Here is a 13054-nt window from a genome sequence, read left to right as displayed (position 1 = left end):
GCGAGGCCAATGTTATGAACTGGAGTTGCGACTATCATCGGATATTAACACCCAGATGAACTATTTCGTACAGATTCTATGAGCCTGAGCGACTGCCAGTCGCCTTTGATGAAATTCATTGTCGATCTTCCAGTCACGGGAGAGTCGACGGCATCTCAGTTTTACGGGTGCCTTGGGTGGGTAGCACATGTCTTCACGAATGCCTGTAGCTTCACGCATCCCGGTTGGGAAATTTCCTGGGGGTTAAATGTTACTGGAGGGCTGTGGCTACCCACACTCATGATCGAGTATTGCAAGTACGCGCTTGATCTAGAATTCCTCGAGCGACATGCCTACCCGGTTTTGAAGCAGGCTGCTATCTTCTTCTAGATTACATGGTCTATGACCCGTGGACGGGATATCTCGTCACCGGCCCTTCAGTATCAGCAGCAAATCGCTTTTTCCTGTGCTCGGGCCATTGGGATGAACAGCATCCTCTTTCCCTTGGACCAACTATTGATATCATACTCGTTAGGGACTTGTTCCGCTTCTGCATTACTACTGCCCAAGAACTGAGTGTTGACTCCGCGTTCACAGAGACACTGCGAGTTGCACTGAACCGGCTGCCGCCATTGCAAATAGGCCAAAAGGACCAACTAGAGTGGCTTGAAGACTATGAAGCACAACCTCAGCACCGCCATTTGTCGCACACCCTTGCCCTCTGCCGCTCCAATCGGATCAGCGCGCAGCTCAACCCGGTTCTTGCGGCCGCCACAAGGACCAATCTGACAAATCGCCAATCACGAGCTGATATGGAGGACGTCGAATTCACAACGGCGCTTCTAGGGTTTAACTTTGCCCGGTTGAACGACGGGCAGTCTGCACTCTGGCAGCTGCGCCACCTGATCAGCGATCTCTCGTTTGATAATCTTTTGACATACTCTAAGTCTGGTCTCACGGGCGCGAATAAGAACATCTTCGTCTTTGACGGAAACATGGGTGGCACAGCTCTCATTACTGAGATGTTGATGCGGAGGAGCAGCATCAGTGAGATCGAACTGCTGCCGGCACTGCCCACCGCGTGGTACGACGGCTCTGTCCAAAGCTTGCGAGCGAGAGGGAACGTGACTGTTAGCCTAGAGTGGAAGGAGGGGAAGCTGGTTTATGTAAATCTCAGCGCACTATCGCCGGTGGGAGTGGTAGTACATTATGGCATTCATGGGAGGGAGATCAACTTCGCAACGAACACAACGGTCAGGTTGGATGGGTGATTGGCTGTACTGAAAGAATGAATCAATGCCATAGTAACTACACGTCTGCTGCAGAAACTGCTCATGGCAAAATTTCAACAGTAGTCAAAACGTATTTGTCTATGGCAACCTACCATTAAGATTTGCCAAAACTCCTTCCGGCAGTTTATTCACCTAGAATTACGCTAGCTACTTACGTATTTTGCTGCTATGTCAGCTCTAAGCCGTCACATGTTTGATGATCTTTGTTTGTCTCTATTGGCCAGTCAATCCAAAGCAAGATGGTCATTGCCGCGGCGATCAGGTGCTACCAAAAACTTTCATAAGCGGCGGTTACGTCGATTATCTTGAGAAATCCAAGGGAATTATCTCTGAAATTCGGCAGGGCTGTTAAATTCTCTGTTCAGTTTCTATCAGTAAGACAGATATTGGCAATTTTCATTATCGAATGGTGAAAAAGAACAAATGATGTATTATTGGGGAGGTCGCCAGGGTAAGGTCGTTTTCACGAGTTGTATCTGAGGTCATAGCTTTGACCAAAACCTACATCATATTGAAGAAATGACGTACAAAACAGTGAAATTTTTAATAATCAAAGAATCCCACAGCTCATCAAGGGCCTCTACTCATGAGATAAATATATAAGGCACAGATTACGGAATTTGATGATGGACAGAGAATTGGAACTGCGGGAGAGGTCATGATCCACTCGGACATATCTAAATTAGACATATGCAGTTAAATTGGGTATTGATAGGTCCATTTGCCTATGGCTTCTGTTGAGATGGGATAGGATCTTGAGCGAACAGCGCAAGCCCGCAGAAAAGAATGATGTTGAAGATGGTGTGCTTTACACGCTTCCCAAATGTTCGCTTTACCATACAAAGCTAGCGTGTCTCAGGGAGGACGGAGAGCAAGAGAAGTCACACGATATATATCAAGGAAGCTCCAGCGGTAGTGAAGACTGCTGAAACCTCAACAGCTTCCAATCCCAAATCAACTGATCAAAATTCGGCGAAATTTTCGGTCCAATTCTCGGGCCAGCCAGCCACCCTGAGATACACTAAATCCACTAGCTGTATTTAAAGCAACAAAATCAAACTCAAAATGCACACCCCAAAAATGATTTACCCTATGTTCCGTCAGGTAAGGTAAGTGTCACCATCGGGATCCTTCACTATTTCGAACAAAGATTAACTCTGTTAATGGCGAGGTTAGTCCTAGAATTGCACAGAAGGCCCCCCTTGGTGAGGCCAATAAGACGGGTGCAAAATTTATGCCGAGGATACTGTCCTAGGTTTATGTGATAGGGGATATTTGGTACCCATCGCGGCCATAGCCAACATCTGGAGGCCACAAAGCCACCTCCGATGGCCAGCCTTGAAAGCTTCAGAATCCAACTACCGCCCCGACCAATGACGTACAGAGAAATGGCCAGAACGAGGCCTTTGGGGCGGATATTATTTTACCTACACAGCTATATACCTGAAGAATTCAGAGGTGCGATGCTGGAGAGAATAAGATGAGCTCTCTGGACTGACAAGGCCCCGAAATACACCGACAAAGCCGAACTGTCGAAGCTTGTCATCTTATTTGTATATATCTACCCCCACGCCTACCAGGAATCATCAAATCCAATGCTCCTGCGGTAATTTTCCCAGGCTCAGCGTGGGGCGATGCCGTTTAAACAGCTACGGTACCGGGATAATCGGAGAGATATTTGCTACGATTGCGCGCGATACGAGCATTTCGTAACCCGACTCAACTATTTCTCCGGCGCTAAATTGAACAGAGATATAGCCGATATACAATTTAGAACAAGTTTATTGGCGGACTCTTGTCTAGTGATTCAACAACAGTCCCGCTGTTGAGTGTTTGAAGAACATGCCCTCTCGAAATTCCAGCGAGCCGATTTTCGCAAAACCAGTTGTCGGGATGAACATTTTCCTGGGTATTTAAGGGATTGCCCCCTCCAACAACTCCGACGAACAAGTTCGACAATCTTTCCATTACGGCCCAGACCGCCAACAATAACTCACCAGAGCCCCAAAATGAGGTACGGAAACCTCAACGACGAGGGACTGATTCCTCCATCGGCTTTCACCGGATCGAGTCTTCCCATAGATAATGTGAGAATCGAAGAGTTTGAAGTGTTTGGTAGGGTCAATCTCCTACTATTCTCTCCGTGGAGATAAAGATTAACCCTAGATGTAGACCTGCGATTTCCGACCAGTCTCGATGCATCAGGGTCCGATGCCATGAATCCGGCAGGAGATTACAGTGCTGCCCACATCCAGCTTAAAACCAATACGGACCTCACAGGTCACGGTATATGCTTTACGATCGGACGAGGTAACGACCTCTGCGTTGCTGCCGCTGGTCAGATTGCAGAACGACTTGTCGGCAAGACACTAGGTGATCTGACCAAGAACATGGGTGAAACATGGCGTCATCTTGTGGCTGATTCTCAGCTTCGATGGGTAGGCCCCGAGAAAGGAGTCATACATCTCGGACTGAGCGCCTGTGTCAACGCGCTTTGGGACCTTTGGGGCCGGTATCTTAATAAGCCGATCTGGAAACTAGTTTCTGATATGACCCCGGAAGAGCTCGTCGCCTGCGTTGATTTCAGATATACTCTCGACGCTATTACCCCGGATGAAGCGATAAAGATATTAAAGGAACAAGAGAAGACGAAGGCAGCTAGGTTCGAGGACGCACAGAAGAGCGAGGCCGTCCCGGCGTACTCGACCCAAGCTGGCTGGCTTGGTTTCAGTGATGAACGGATGATAGAACTGATCAGCTCAAACCTTGCCGAGGGAATTGATAAATTCAAACTTAAAGTTGGTGGTAACCTACAGGACGATATTCGCCGGGTCAAGATTGCACGAGACACGATTGGCTACGATCGTACGATGATGCTTGATGCCAACCAGGTATGGAGCGTACCAGATGCTATTGACTATATGAAAAAGCTGGTTCAATTTAAACCTTTGTGAGTCATAAAACTGTTATTCAGCGGAATACAGGGACAAAAGTTAATATTATGATAGATTTTCATCGAGGAACCGACCTCTCCTGATGACATTCTTGGGCATGCGACCATTCGCAAAGCGCTCGTACCCTATGGTGTCGGTGTAGCAACCGGCGAGCACTGTCAAAACCGTGTCATCTTCAAGCAGTTATTGCAAGCTGGCTCTATAGACTACTGCCAGATAGATGCATGCAGACTCGGAGGCGTCAATGAGGTTTTATCTGTGCTGCTGATGGCGAAAAAGTACGCTTTCTCCGTTGGACTTTGACAAGAAATTATCTTACAGGTTAACAGATTTAATGTGCCAATCGTGCCACATAGTGGAGGCATTGGCCTCAACGAATATACGCAACATCTTGCCCTTCTCAACTACATTTGTATATCGGGCGAGAAGAGTCTTCTTGAACACATTAACTCTTTCAGCGAAGTTTTGAAGTACCCTGTACAAACAGAGAATGGATTCTTCGTTACCCCCTGGGAGGCAGGTTACAGTGTGGAATACAAGGCTGAAGCAATTGCAACCTATGAGTATCCAAACGGGTGCTTCTGGCAAAGCGAGCAAGGTCTTGCTATTCGAAATGGTCCGAAACTGTAAGCCACGAACTTCTCTTGAGGGTCACCATTGCGTATGGATATAATAGTTCCATCATGTGTTTGAAATTTTGAGCTTCTTATTCGTATTGCTCTGTGAATAAGAAACAGGAGCTACTAGTACCAACGGTCATATAGAAGGGAGGAGCGAAAGATACGGTTCGTCATCATCTAGCCAGTTGTATAGACTCCCATCTCTATAGGCAGAAGAGTCACGGATAGTGACGAGTTGGTCATAGTTCGAAAACACATCTTTGGAGCTGATGGATCAATCAATCAATCAATCAACACTCTATTAACCTGATGCAGCCTAACTAGTGGCGTAATGGCTATGCAGGCGCTTCCTCCGGCGGAAGCAAGCAACCCACAAATATGGTAAAAGTGAACACTTGGAGGGCTGTGTGATAAATCCTGGCCTCTTTTCTGTGTTTCTGGGACCCAATAGGCCTGTTCCTCGCGACGATGTGCCCTGATTCTTGAAAGAGCATTGAGTTCCTGGGACAAATGCCGACTTTAGCAACTGTTAAAAAGGGTCTAATAATCTTGATTTCCTGGGTTCCGCTTTCTAGAATGGTCCAAGACCATTTAAGCCCCATACAATACCAGCAAACCGCCCATCACGCGCGTCGGGCTTAGTGAGAAAAATGGGAATCCGCCTGTTATTACCCTTTGTAAACAGTGCGTAGGTCATACTGTGTGGAGCCAAGAAGTTTCCCAGGTGAGCTATGCCTGAAAACCATGAGCAATTTCCTTATCCCAGAGCAAAATCGGTTGTGCGACCACAGTTCTGCAGGCTCAGTTCGGTTACCAGTAAGTGCGGTGCCAAGGTGCATACTGGTCGGAGGTTTTGCAAGCATGTTGACTAAATGTTGAGCGGGCATTTGCTGCTGTGTGAGGTTTATCACGCTCTAATGCATTATTCCACTTGATTATGACTCTCTTTTATTTTTTTCAATTTCTTATCTGTATCTAGGGTTACGAGTTGCATATAAAATTACCCAAATAAGTGTCAAGCTTATCATCCGCGTGTAATATCGTAATCAATAATGACTGCAAGCCTCACAGGACCGGGAGCAAGCTTCCCACCAATACCGCCAATGTCAGCAACAGTACTTGTGTAGGCGTTGTAAACGACGGATGCTGCCGGACCAATAACAGAGCAGATATGAGTGAGAACCCAGGGCTTATCTTTGGGCCCTCTAACAGGTTCTCATTTAGCCACGGACCCAACCTCTCAACTTCATCTCCGTACTCCACCATTATAAGTGGTGGGTAATCGTGGACCTCCTTAGATGTAACCAAAATACAATGTCTCTTGTAAAGCTCTTCATGGTCAATGCTCGCTCCTTCTAGCAGCGGCTTGAAGTTTGGATCCTGTAGTGAGAACCTTGGTTCAGACAGCGATCGAACTCGTCTTGAATGCTCGAGCAGAGGCATTAGAGTACGGATTTTGAGAAGAAGGAATACGCTGTCATCGGTATTACGATCCCTAGTTCATGGTCAGCATAGGGTTTCTGTGACGATTTGTCCAGGCACTAGTAAATTTGTATTCTGGTAATGTGTACAAGTTAGTGATAGAATGGGACGAGAGGCGTTAAGAATCCTTGGAGAAACGTGATATCTCAGGATGGATTAGTTCTGAACGTTTGCTTTCTTGGCCGCCTTGACATGCGCTATGGATGGGATGCCTTTGGACACTCGTGTTTCGGAAATTTCGATAACATAGCCTGTGCAAAATCACAATGCAAGCGGCAAGGATGCTTGCTCCTAGAATACTGCCAAAAATTGCCCCAAGGCTTTGCTTCGAGGGCTTTCGCGATATCCCGCTCCCATCCAACGCAGTACTATTGGTGGGGCTCGAGAAAACAATATCTGCTGTTGTTGAAGATGAAAGGGGGCTGATATCAACACGTGTCGTAGATGATTGCGGGCCATAGGCTCCCTGTGTTGTTTCCCCTGCGAGGTATTCTGATTTTCCATCTGCGTATGAGAGAAGTGGCCAAGTTGCATACGGCCCTCGTTATCCGTGCAGATGAGGGAAGCCTGAGTAATTTCAGTTTGTTCCAAGTCGTCATTACTGCCGTCACTCGGAGACTTGCTGCTTCCTGTAGTTATCGATGCAAAACGCTCGATACTAAGGTCGACTTGCTTAGAAGTGGTTGTTAAAGCAGTAAGACTGTCATATAGAGAATCTAGGGATTCTTGATTGCTGGTGGACCTTGAATATATATTGACTATTATTAGGCTTTGAGTCGGAGAATCGGTGGAAGGCGCTGCGCCAAGAGGACTTGGATCTGAGTGGCTTGTCTCAGGAGATGGCTGGTTTCGGGTGACGTTGGACTCTGTTGTGCTTGGCAGACTTTCCGCTGATGCCGTTGGTGGAGTTATGTTGGACCCATTATCCAAAGCTCCAAGGAGCGTTTGTTCTACAATACAACATGAGTTGGCTACCTGGGCAGGTTCCATCGGTGTATTTGACTAATCAACCCGTTCGGGTGGCAATGAAAATTCCGTCCCGATCTAAGCCGCTGTAATGTAAAGCCGAACGCGGATTTCACTATTATCATCGTACCCGATTCTCCGTCCCTATGAACGGGGACACTAATTAATAATAAATCCCCCCTAACTATGCTATAAAAGCCCATCATTTCCTAGTTGAACGAATTATCCCTACCTAGGTACCCCTAACTACCATTACGTCATGTCTGCTCCCTTAATTTTCATAACCGGCGGTACAGGTTTTATTGGTAGCGCCACGGCTGTCGAAGCTCTCAAGACCGGATATCGACTTCGAATTGGCACCCGCAAGAAATCTCTTAAGCTCGAAGCGATACTATCAGACTATGCCGAACAACTGGAATTCGTCACCATCCCAGATCTCACCGAGGAGGCTGCTTTTAGAGGCAAGCTTGACGGGGTGGACTATATCCTCCATTTAGCATCACCTCTTGCTCGCGGCACAGAAAAGGAAGCTTTCTTTGGCCCCGCGGTGAAAGGAACCTTGGCTGTTCTCAAAGAGGCAGCTAAGGTACCAAGCATAAAGAAGGTTGTGGTAACGTCATCTATCGCATCCTTGATTCCTCTTGTTGGGTTGCCCAGTGGCGGTGTCGTCAAAGGTAGATTCAATGCACATGGTGGCTGAATGATACTGTTGTGAAGTTTGGCAATATGCTAACATCGGCCTCAAGAGGTTAATGACTGGGATCTCACTGTTGACCCAACAGCAGATTTTGTCGATCCTCATAATCTTGCCGCAACACCGATGACTTTGTACCGAGCGTCCAAATTACTTGCAAACAACGCGACATGGAACTTCTGGAAGACAGAAAAGCCGCAGTACTCGCTAGTGACCCTTCATCCGTCGTTTGTCTTCGGGCACAATCTTGTACAAAGCTCCGCCGAGGAAGTCCAAGAAGGGTCTAATGGCATTCTCTGGGGTAGCGTGATGGGAGGTGTTTCAATTGCGAGCATCACGGGTGTGCACATTCAAGATGTTGCTCAAGCCCATATCAAGGCGTTAGACCCGAAGATCAAAGACGGCTCGAAATATCTGATCTCTGGACCGCCAACAACGTGGAAAGAAATTGCTCGTATTGTGCACACGGCCTACCCCAATGTTGGTGCGAAGATTATGGAGCAGGCTGAAGGGGCTTCCTTGCCCGTCGATACCACCAAGGCCGAAAATGAACTTGAAATCCGCTGGCAACCTTGGGAGGAGATCGTGCAGAGTGTGATGGATCAGCAACTGGGCTTCCTTCAAACTTGAGTCGTACAGACTGTTAAGTGTTTTTTTAGATAGATATTTACTTCGAGCTTTGAACATAGATCAGGCGGTCCAAATCCGAGTGAAGCTAGTCCCAACAGATGTGTTTTTTAAACCAGACATCCAGACCTTTGGCCGCTATGCAACTTCCCAGTCGGGTGTAGAATGCGAAAGAACCTGTCTCAAGGCCCACCTACAGTACTTTCTACTTTGTTTAACTCACAGAGTATCTCGCAGTTCATATTAGTGGTTAAGCTGCGGAGCAAAGCTCCTTAACCTCGGTCAAATGCAGAAATTCCACTTTAATTGTGGTTTTCTACCCACGGCATGTCATCAATTGCGCCACGACTTGCTCCGCAAAACTTCGAATACGAGGCGTATTGGTGCATTAGTAAGGTACTGATGGATCTTCCAATGCGGCAGCGCTTCGATGATTTTTGTGCTGAAATCAGTTGAGGATTATCCGTAAGGGCGGGCAATGCATAATAGGCCGACCTCATAGGCGGTTAAGGGTATCTCGGCATCACCCAAATGCACGATGATGTAAAGCAACAGTTTGGTCTGCAGGCCCATTCCTTCTGAAATATAAGAAAAAGAAACAAAGTTGAACTATCAAGAAGATTGCGTAATTTCTTAGGATTTCATGAAGTATACGGCGTGGCGGTAATTCAGAAGACCGAAAGTCGACCAACGTTCCTATGCCTATAGTAATTGAACCACGCACAGTCAAGCTCTCTCATATTACTTCGCATAATACAACGCTATACTAAGCTGGAAAATCCACTACTAACTTGCCCCCGGCTACAGTGCCTGCTCGTAGTTTGTTCAATCCATCTAGAATACCCTCAAACCCATCCTTTTCCTTGACAGTAGGAATCGGTTTTAACATGTGTGTGATTGTTGGAAGGACATTGTAAAAGCGGACAAGAGCTTCGCGGTCGGCTGGTTTGGCCTCGAACTTTGGGCCAATTGGGGGTAACCACTGAAAAGGGTGACCAAACACCGTATACGCCATCACCGTCTCGTACGACACGCCCGGTATGCTTGACTTGCCGTTAGGCAATAGCGTTACCACCGTACCGCCAGTGTTCTTCAGTACTTCTGCACATACGGAAGTAGATTTTCCTTCAGAGAAACAATCGACGGCCTTCGAGATCTTAGGATACTCCTTAACGACATCTGCTGCAACGGTTGCTGACCTGTAGTCAAACACTGCAGTGGCGCCGTACGCCTTGACAAGGTCGAATGAACGCGGCGAGGCCGTCGCAACAACTTCATACCCAGCTGCCTTTGCAATCTGGATGTGAAAAAGCCCAGTGCTGGTGGCGCCAGCGTAGATGAATATCACCTCATCTTTAGGGGCTGCCTGATCACCTTGGACGAAGGGGAGGCCATGACGGACATTGAGGGTCAACATGGCAGTCACAGCTGAGACACCGTACGTGGTGGCGTCCGTGTCGCTGATTTCATCCGGAACTTTCCAAGCCAAATCCGCGTCGACTTTCAAGTACTCGGCGAAAGCGCCCTTGTCGGGAAAAAGGCCACCGTGGACGGCGCCCGCCACGCGATCGCCGGGTGTCCATCCAGACCTGACGGCGCTGCCGACCTGTTGGACCACGCCGGCATAGTCGCAGCCGATGATGGAGTGAGGAGGAGAAATGACATCTAGGTGCTTGAAATCCGTAGGATTCAACGCGACCGCCTTGACTTTGACCAAAATCTCGTTGGGTGAAATTGTAGGAATGGGAACATCATCCTTGACCTTTCCCCCCTGGCCACCGACTGATTTGCCACTGGCGTGGTTGAAAATTCTGGTGGCAATACTGCGGTGGGAAATAAGAGCCTTCATGATCTGGATGCACAACAAATGACCAAAAGGATACGGTGAAGAGTACAGAGTCGGAGGTCGTAGTACTTGTGGAAATGGTCAATTATCAACGCCATATGCCTTTCCAGATAAGGCAGATCACGAGGAAAGTTTAAAAATGCGCCACTGGAATTTGCGGTTGGGATGGAGCAATTATCTTGCCGACGGCGTATAGTTAGTGGGGTCGTAACGGAATGGTTATGTAACTCACCCGAATATCCATGGATGGATCCATGGATCCATAACGCGGGAAGAGTCAAGCCACATCAGTATAGGTGGCTGAGAAATGTGTTTAATAATCAGCTGATCTTAACTAACTAGTTAACTAGTTAGTTAACTTATTCCTATATCGTACATTATACCTTAGGTTACTAGTGCTTCATACAACTTCAGTATACATAAGCGGTGTTGTGCGGTTCCTTCATAATCAGCCTTATTTCTCCCAATATGTCGGACTCAAAGCAAAGGTCAATCCTTATCACCGGGTGCGTTGAGACCTATCCACTCCCTCCATATTCCCTGACCTAACCGCTCACCCACCAGATGTTCCCAAGGGGGTGCCGGTAACGCCCTAGCCTTGCAGTTTGCTTCTAAGGGCTTCCGTGTCTTTGCGACCGCCAGGTCGCTGAAGACTTTGGCCAACCTTCAGGGGGAAAATATCGAAACGCTGACTCTCGATGTCACGGACGCGAGCAGTATCAAGGCCCTAGCGGCAGAAATTTCGAGTCGTACAGGAGGTTCCTTGGACATACTCTTCAACAATGCGGGCACTCGTGGGTTATCTCCAGGATAGTCGATAGCAGGTTTTCGCACGGAAATTAACGCTGCTCGCACCCTAGTTTACGAAGCACCCGCCATCGAGGCAGATCCCGCCCGCGTGCGTGCACTCTTCAACACGAACGTTTTTGGCCTCATGGAAGTGACTACTGCCTTCACCCCTCTTCTGCTCGCCAGCGTGAGCTCAGGCTTTTCGCCGATAATAGTTAATGTCGCCTCCGTCCTAGCGCGCGTCCCGAATCCATTCGCTTCAGCTTACAACGCTAGCAAAGCGGCTGTAGCTGCCTACTCGGACACTCTTCGACTCGAGTTGCAGCCGCTTGGCCTCAAAGTCAAAATCTTGTACATGGGAGAGGTATCGACTCCCTTGATGGTGGCGGACAATATCAACTTTGGGCCGGAGAGTATCTACCGTGCCGTGGAGGATTCTGTAAAGGCGCGAACAAACACTCACCTTGCAAAGACGATGGCGCCGGCTCAGTTTGCCCGGGAAGTGGCAGACGAAGTTTTCAGTGGAAAGAGTGCCACCATTTGGAAAGGTACTAATGCCTTTGCGGTTTGGTTTTTGAACGCTGTGGGACCAAGGAATGTATTCGACAGTACCGTGTTGAAGGGGTTGGACTAGACAAGGAAGAGGCCAGGTCGAGTATTTTTAAGCTTGGCCAAGCAAAGGCCAAGAAGGATGCGCCAGGAAAGGGGTCAAAGTAGCCAGATATAGCTAGGCTCTCAAGCCTTAGGGAAGTTGACACATTTGGCATGCATATAGTAATACAAGTGTTTGGTGTTTGATTTTCCCACCTTGACTGTTCTAATTTTCTTTGAAATATATATGTATATATGCTTGGGAAGAAGAGACAGAAAGCTTGCTAGGAAGAGAGAAGAGAAACTGTCACCAACTGACATAGCGGTTGTGCGGTCTTTAATTCGTGGGTCGATTGCAGGTATTAATTGGAGATCATTTTCATCGAGTTCAGTGATACTAACATCCTTCTGATTTGCCTCACGTCGGACCACAGATAATTTCAATTAGTGATCAGTCATCGCTCCGATGATCCTGGCGGAGACGGCGTAAGTCAATACTAAGCGAGCGCAGTTCCACTTCTGTAGCTAGCAACCCATCTGGATGAGATAGAGAGCTGTCGAATTTATTACGAAGGCGCCATCAGTTGATCTTGTGTTTGAAACAGATAAATGCTTTGAGAATTTGCCTCCTACCTCAAATCTCATATTATTTTTTTCTGAACCAGACATGAGTGCCTCCAAAGTTCTAGTGGTGGTCGGCATTACGCGAAACCAGGGGTCCTCTGTCGCAAATGCCTTGCTCAATCTTCAGGGCTGGCTAAGAATTAAGCCCTCATCTTTCTGGTACTAAAGCGCCACTTCCAAGTTGACTTTAGCAAGTTAGACTTTTTGAAAACTTGGCCAACTGTGAGCACACGAGAACTCATGAGCAGCATTCCCCACGCCTTGGCCCAAGATCCACTGGACCGAGCATGGGAATCCGCGCAGTGTTTAGTATTAGGTTTAGTAGTGGCCAGGGGAATTGTTTGAAAGATTGCGCTGTGAGATTGTAGTCAATGCGAGCGCGTCGTGACGAAGTTCGTCAAACCAAACCCAGCCCTCTCGCTCACGGAACAACCTAGTCGATCGATGATGTCTGTCTACATGCGACCAGGTACCGTCAGAGTTCCAATACTCAGAAATTCTACCACTACCGGCGCTCTGTCGGCTTGGACGCATGATGTGACAAATGATACTGTATTGCCAAATTTTCCACTTGCTTCTTCTTATAGGCT

The 13054-nt window shown here is 47.7% G+C and overlaps 5 protein-coding genes across 5 annotated transcripts; 4 read left to right on the top strand and 1 right to left on the bottom strand.

The window, feature by feature from the left end:
* Positions 1 to 374: 374 nt before the first annotated feature.
* On the top strand, positions 375 to 1250 carry N7458_000516 (alpha-L-fucosidase 2 precursor; the record flags this gene model as incomplete). Its single annotated transcript, XM_056903910.1, has 1 exon — positions 375 to 1250. The coding sequence occupies one exon, from the start codon at positions 375 to 377 to the stop codon at positions 1248 to 1250; it is 876 nt and encodes a 291-aa protein (XP_056771677.1).
* A 2030-nt stretch (positions 1251 to 3280) lies between these two features.
* On the top strand, positions 3281 to 4855 carry N7458_000515 (uncharacterized protein; the record flags this gene model as incomplete). Its single annotated transcript, XM_056903909.1, has 4 exons — positions 3281 to 3386; positions 3444 to 4162; positions 4280 to 4503; positions 4555 to 4855. The coding sequence occupies 4 exons, from the start codon at positions 3281 to 3283 to the stop codon at positions 4853 to 4855; spliced, it is 1350 nt and encodes a 449-aa protein (XP_056771676.1).
* Positions 4856 to 7552: 2697 nt separating this feature from the next.
* Positions 7553 to 8617, top strand: N7458_000514 (uncharacterized protein; the record flags this gene model as incomplete). Its single annotated transcript, XM_056903908.1, has 2 exons — positions 7553 to 7967; positions 8040 to 8617. The coding sequence occupies 2 exons, from the start codon at positions 7553 to 7555 to the stop codon at positions 8615 to 8617; spliced, it is 993 nt and encodes a 330-aa protein (XP_056771675.1).
* A 763-nt stretch (positions 8618 to 9380) lies between these two features.
* Positions 9381 to 10463, bottom strand: N7458_000513 (zinc-binding alcohol dehydrogenase family protein; the record flags this gene model as incomplete). The annotated part of the gene is made up of 1 exon (XM_056903907.1): positions 9381 to 10463. The coding sequence occupies one exon, from the start codon at positions 10461 to 10463 to the stop codon at positions 9381 to 9383; it is 1083 nt and encodes a 360-aa protein (XP_056771674.1).
* Positions 10464 to 10928: 465 nt separating this feature from the next.
* On the top strand, positions 10929 to 11883 carry N7458_000512 (uncharacterized protein; the record flags this gene model as incomplete). The annotated part of the gene is made up of 3 exons (XM_056903906.1): positions 10929 to 10966; positions 11025 to 11254; positions 11321 to 11883. The coding sequence occupies 3 exons, from the start codon at positions 10929 to 10931 to the stop codon at positions 11881 to 11883; spliced, it is 831 nt and encodes a 276-aa protein (XP_056771673.1).
* Between the last annotated feature and the right edge of the window lie 1171 nt (positions 11884 to 13054).

The sequence above is a fragment of the Penicillium daleae genome (genome assembly GCF_028827525.1).
Source record: "Penicillium daleae strain IBT 16125 chromosome Unknown utg000001l_segment0_segment0, whole genome shotgun sequence".
Lineage (NCBI taxonomy): Eukaryota > Fungi > Ascomycota > Eurotiomycetes > Eurotiales > Aspergillaceae > Penicillium > Penicillium daleae.
Note: the sequence above shows the minus strand (reverse complement) of the source record. Positions and strands in the feature narration are given on the sequence as shown.